This window comes from Planococcus citri, chromosome 3 (assembly GCF_950023065.1).
Source record: "Planococcus citri chromosome 3, ihPlaCitr1.1, whole genome shotgun sequence".
In the NCBI taxonomy this organism is placed as follows: domain Eukaryota; kingdom Metazoa; phylum Arthropoda; class Insecta; order Hemiptera; family Pseudococcidae; genus Planococcus; species Planococcus citri.
Genome location: NC_088679.1, coordinates 75,654,008 through 75,660,145, shown reverse-complemented (window position 1 = coordinate 75,660,145; position 6,138 = coordinate 75,654,008). Strand labels below are relative to the sequence as shown.

At 32.3% G+C, this 6,138-nt stretch overlaps 1 protein-coding gene across 1 annotated transcript; it reads right to left on the bottom strand.

Annotated features, from left to right (window-relative positions):
* Nucleotides 1-4,074: 4,074 nt before the first annotated feature.
* Nucleotides 4,075-5,871, bottom strand: LOC135839272 (novel acetylcholine receptor chaperone-like). The gene is made up of 4 exons (XM_065355239.1): nucleotides 5,696-5,871; nucleotides 5,478-5,616; nucleotides 5,212-5,318; nucleotides 4,075-4,804 (listed from the first exon to the last, which is right to left on the bottom strand). Exons 1-4 carry the CDS (start codon nucleotides 5,804-5,806, stop codon nucleotides 4,703-4,705), a joined length of 459 nt encoding a protein of 152 aa, XP_065211311.1. The 5' UTR covers nucleotides 5,807-5,871; the 3' UTR covers nucleotides 4,075-4,702.
* Nucleotides 5,872-6,138: the final 267 nt, after the last annotated feature.

The window sequence follows — 6,138 nt, the reverse complement described above, 5'->3', positions numbered from 1 at the left end:
TTTTTCGTATTGAAAAATCAAATTGACAAACTTACAAATTCAACATGAAAAACACTGGCGAAAGCATATCAATTTTTTAGAGCCATATCAAGATTCCAGTTCTATTGGTTTATATTTTTGCGTTGAACCAAGGTACCTAATACCTATCTGCCATATTGTTGCTGTTACGTTCATGAGGCGAAAAATTCTACCATCAGCTGAATTCGATTATGGAATTTGGGCGAAATACAACGCAAACTGCGAATTCAGCTCAAATGTTTAAAAGGATAGTTCCCTCTAATATGTACATCTCAGTACTCTGGTTCAAAAAAATGACCAAATCTCTCTTACATTCATTATTCTCTGGTAATGAAACGATTCTCCTACAATGCTGCTCTATAGTCGATATTTCTTGAGCGTTGTAATGGAAAAACGATAATATTGGACGGATATCTGACTTTATTTTCAATTCTTAAAAGCTTTTGAATTCTTCATGAATTCTGGTACATGTAAATTACTCAAGATTTGTGAAAGGATCCTTTCTAGTGGTAGAATACGAGTATTTCATGAACTTCCAAAATTACACCTGTTTATGTATACCTATTGAAGAAATGTTATTTTGAAACTGAGTTGCCTAATTTTTGTAATTTCAATTTGGCTTAACGCAGCCTTTGTTGCGAGGTAGTTGGAGCCATGTTGAGTATAATGATGGTTAACGAAGAATTGATTTTCGTTTTAGAAAACCTTTCAACAGCTACTGCATACTGCACGTACAATAATATTATTATAGGTGTTCGATAATCTATGTTTAATAATTGTTCATCAAATATGAGCTGCTTTTAATACATACTATAGGGTCAAGATGACCGAAAAGAGTGGTTTGTGTCATGTCTTGGAATTCGTGGTGTGGCTTTTTACACGTTTGAAAGAAACAAAAATTGTATTTTATCGAGATTTGCTATAGCAATATTGTCGATTCACCCATCCAACACACGAGCGAAAAAATTTTATAATGATAAACATCGTGTAATTTTCCCCCAATGATTTGGAAGATGTATAGACGGGGTAAAGCAGTCATCTGGAGTCACTTATTCTGATAATTTTGTGCTCTATTAATGAATTCTTTTATTCCAGGTTATCAACAACAAACCATAATTTGTCGATGCTTGGGAGATGAAACTCCAGCATCACCACTATCTACTAGATTGCATTTTTTTTTTTTTTTTTTTTTTTTTTTGTTAACATAACGTTAAGGAACTACATACATGAATAAATCAAATTGAAAAATCATTCTTGTTTGGTAACCGGTAACGGTGGTTGCTCGTCGATTTCGGACGATGTATTTCAAGTCGAATAAATTGTTGATGGTTTTGTATTTTTGAGGAGTTTTGTCAGAGAATTCTTGAAAGAATTTGAGTTGGTGAAACGTTTTTAGATGATGACTAGAAGTACATAATTATGAAGTTCAATTTTTTTTTCAAACATCAAGGATGTGATTTTTACATGTGTATGAGTGTATGCGTGGTTTTCTGTTGATTTCTCTCGATGATGTAAAATTATGAATCTTTGCGAATCAACATTTAATATAATAAGCTTTTGAATATGTATATATAATGAAAAATAAGTATTCATCCTACCTTGTTCCGATGATTTGAATTACAATTATTACCTGCGTTAAATTTCTTCATTGTTGACAATTAAATACAAGCAATAATGGAGAAAAGACGACAACAATTAAATATTGATGAGACTTACGTTAACATTTATTCGCGCAAAAATTTCATAACATTATTGTTGAAATAATTATTTGACAGTTACGATAATACTACTTCAGTTTTTTTTTTGTACCTAAGTATATGATTTTTATAAGTTCTGAGAGCGTCTGCATCACCGCAAACATTTTTGGGCTGGAAGATAATATTAAAAAATAAAATTGACAAGCTTACAATAAAATTCAACTTTAAAAACACTGGCGGAAAGAAAGAAATTTTTTACCCAATATGATCAGTAATTTTGATAGATATTTAAATGGTTCTTTCACACCCAGCGTCTTATTGATGTTTTTTCCTGGAAGTGCTGTCATTTTTTTTTGTCATAAATTGCTTGGCACTTGTAAAAGCTCTAAAAAAGACCATAGATCATAATATCACTTATTAATACCTACTTTTATGATGTATAAATTCGTATGAATTTAATTGAACTGATGGTTTGTTTGAAGCCTCTACTTGATATAATGCTTTCTTGTTTGCAGATGTGCAAACATACACGCACTCGTTTTTTCCCCGCTGCTTTATAAAATCATTTATACCCTTTATGGATATTTCACTGTGAGGCATTTGAATCATAAATTGGACTACCATGCTCCGTTTGCAGTCTAGAAAATTTGGAGACTATGACTGGATATATTGCTGCAGATTCGACACTCTGAAAAAGGTCCTTGAATTATTGAAAAACCGCGTTCACAAATGACTGAAATTGTGCCACAATATTGTGGTGCTTACTTAAACGAAGTTACGGTCATGCTTATCTAAGGTTAATAGAAGCCGAGTGATGCTATAAGTTAAATGATTAGGGCATAACAATTTGAAGATTTTTTCATGTTATCAGAGATGATGTACAATGAAGGATGAATGTTCCATAATTTGAATGGGAATAGTTACTTGAATTTTGATAAGTATGTATGTCTGTTGAAATGAATGGGATGGATAATTTCATTTTGTTATTGTGCTTGAGACGAGGTCGAAGTACCAATGAGAAGTCGATTTCCAAAGCCATCTCAATACACTTCCATAACTCAGGGGTTCCTTTTATGAATTTGATCAGCTATCGTATAATGGTGTTGATATTTTGTAGAGCATTCTAGAGAACCACGCTTTGCCTCCTATCGCTGTCGTTTGTTCTTTGTTGCATTGAAATTTCAATGCATGGTTTTAATTGCATCATACCTGTTCAGGTTAATTGAGAAGATGGAAAAAAGCTGATCTAAGAGCAAGATTTCCATTCAAAAGTAACATGAAAGCTATAGAAAGCTTGAAAAATTGAAAAATTACAACTCCTATACAGAAATATCTTATGTACTTACTTACATATGTACATAATTTGGTGTTGAATTGGGTTCTCTGATCACGAATCAAAATGTCCGATCCGAGTAAATTGAACTCAGGGTCTGATCTTTGTTGACGTCTATTAATATTTCTAATGATTGTAGCTTGTTGTAACAATAACATTGAATTTTCACCTATTTTTTGTGTGACTTGAAACTGCGCTTAATTTTGTTACATTAGGCCTATATGGGTAAATTTCCTTATTATAGCATGAACTACTTACTACACACTGTGTTTTTTTCCAGTCCATGCGTATTCTCTTTTCTCTGTTGGTAACGTCAGTGATTGCTCTACTACTTGGGAGATGAAACTCCAGCTTCACCACTATCCACCAGATTGCAATTTTTTTTTCGTCGACATAAATCAATCAAATACTTGAGCATCTTGAATTGAGATTCACTCCTCAAGAAAAAAACACCGTACTTACCCACAAGCACAGTCACTGGCAACCAAGTACGGGTACTTTCAAAATAACGATACGCTTTTTTGAGTTGCGAATAAAAACTTCATTGCAAAGTCCAAATCATCTCGTTTTTTCACCCATCGGCATCCATGCCTGCTCGCGATGGAAATCACATAGATACATATAACACCCAAATGCCGATCGTATAGGTAGCATTAATTTCAACTTCATGAGTAATCTACAACAAAGTATTGTAGTTTCCATTCAGGGTCTCATGATTGAAAAATATCAAGAGCTTCTTTGATTTTGTCGGATGATTCTGAAAGAGTGATGAACATTCATATGAGTATTTTGATTTGAACTGTTCTGATTTTTATTTTCAGAAAAGTGTTCGGAGCAGATTTCAAGCAATGCAATAAGTATTGCAAAGTGGTTGAAGATTTGCTTTTTAAAAAATGATGAATGATGAAATTATGGATTTATCGGTGTTTGTTCTATTTTTTTTTTATGTGTGTGTGTGATTGTGGTTTTGTATATAGCAACAAAAAAAGTATAGGTACGTAGAAACATTAAACTTGGAAGGTTGAATTGAAGGAAGAGAACAAAAATTTGGTATTTTTATTAAATGAGGTTTAATACATACAACTCTCATAATTGTAAATTTAAGTACAAAAAGGTCGACAAAAATTAAAAACTTACAAAAAGTAGGAACACCATTCAAAAAATAGCAATCATTTTAAATTTAAATCATGCAAAATAACTTAATGATTGAGCAAGTCTTATTTCGGGTATTTTTGGAAATTTACTCTCGAATACATCGTTATCATAGCAATTTTAAACAATAATTTAATTTACAATTTATACAATTTCTTAAAAATTAAAAACAATTTTCATTTATTGCTATACTTACTTGACATTATACATACAAGCTACTGAATATTCAGAGTCGTAACATGAGGAGATTTCATAGAAATACAGCGATCAATATGCAACACCAAAAGGCATGTTTTTACATTAGATAATAAGCGATGGGTATCTACATAGTACATACCATAGAATAAGGATCCGCATTCACAAAACTATACAATATTTATTCTAAGAGCAATTTAAATTCGCATAGGAAATAATTATGTAGGTCTAGGTACCTATGTTTTTTCATAACCTGAACTATACAACCGTCTGTCTGAATCAATCGAAGTGCAGCGATCATCATTCTTTAGTCGTGTTTGGGGACTTTTAATTCACCATTCAGTAATCGCTGTTGTCTGTTAATCTGCCATTCGATTACTAGTCTTCCGATCAGCATGAAGAAAAATACCTTCAAAAAATTAACTACCATTAAAGGAATATTATTTTTTTCAAAATCAGTGCTGGGGAAACGCTGGAAAATGTTTCCGTTTCTGTTTCTTAGCACAACGTTCCCATTTTCACTCTATTTTCGACTATTTTTTTAGCGAAAAGGTGTACTGTAGTGAAAAAAGTATATGTATATATACATATGTACAGCCTGAATTTTAACGAAAATTGAAGCGGAAAGTTAATAAATTATGAGAAGTCGATCACTCAAAATTATTTTGAGTCTCCTAATTGTTGAGAAAGCTGAGCCGAAAGTCCCCAAATTAGGACCATTTTTGGAGGAAAGTTTGATCTTTCTGTTTGAGAAAAGTTGATGATTTATCAAAGCACATAATACCAGTTAATCAACAAAACTCGAAAAATTCTTACCAATGCCGGGGCAATACGTTCGAAACGATCTTCCACCATATAATGCGAGTATATATTTAATGCCATCATAGCTATCAACGTTACATTAGCTGCCTTTTTTATATTAGCTGAAAAAAAATACATATTGATAAATGATACTGTATAATACTCGCATGTAGGTAACTAGCTATAGGTAAGGTAGTACATGACTGATTCGCTATAATTTTGACGGAAATTTACGTAGAGACGGGCTGCGTTAGCGATTTACGTAATGGTTAAGTACTCGCCTTTGGGAATGACCATTAAAGCAAATCCGCAAATTATTTCCATCGTTCCTATGATCTTTCTGTACCATTTAGCTGGAATTTTGTATCCTATCAGTTCATTGAATGGAAACACTTTAGCATACTTCACGTACTCTTTTCTCTACACGAAAAATGATAATAATTAGTAAAATAACAATCGAGTATCGTTCGAAGAAATTATCAATAATTTGTACACTTACCATATCTTTGTGCAGTTCTTTACTTAGAAAACAAGTTATTTTTAAAATACCTACAAGTATGAAAAACAAACCTAATAAAACGCTCAGCGTTTTTAAAACTATCGAACCCATTTTTAAAAGTGAATTCTCAGATAAACTTCCACTATCTAAAAAAAAAAAAAGTGAAGCAATGCTAACCGCGCTGTGATTATTAATAGGTAAGAGCGGGAATAATTCGCATGCGCGGCTTGAATTTTTGGCGATAGTACACGTGGCTATTTTTCGTATCGATCTTGTCTATATGCCTTGTTAAACAGTTCCTATAAAACAGCTGAGTTGGAAGCAACAAGGAAAATATTATACTCGTACTTGATAATTGAGTAAGTGATGGTTTTAAAGATGAAATGATGAATAATGACGAGTTGCTGAAAATCTTTTTTTTTTTTTAATAGCTAAGGTACGAT

What these genes read in the sequence shown, in the direction of transcription:
- LOC135839272 (XM_065355239.1), bottom strand. Translation starts at nt 5,806, where the DNA reads ATGGGTTCGATAGTTTTAAAAACGCTGAGCGTTTTATTAGGTTTGTTT. An exon ending in AAGAACTGCACAAAGATATG is followed by an intron (nt 5,617 to 5,695) that starts GTAAGTGTACAA and finishes TTTTTCGTGTAG; the next exon opens with AGAAAAGAGTACGTGAAGTA. An exon ending in AACGTATTGCCCCGGCATTG is followed by an intron (nt 4,805 to 5,211) that starts GTAAGAATTTTT and finishes AATTTTTTGAAG; the next exon opens with GTATTTTTCTTCATGCTGAT.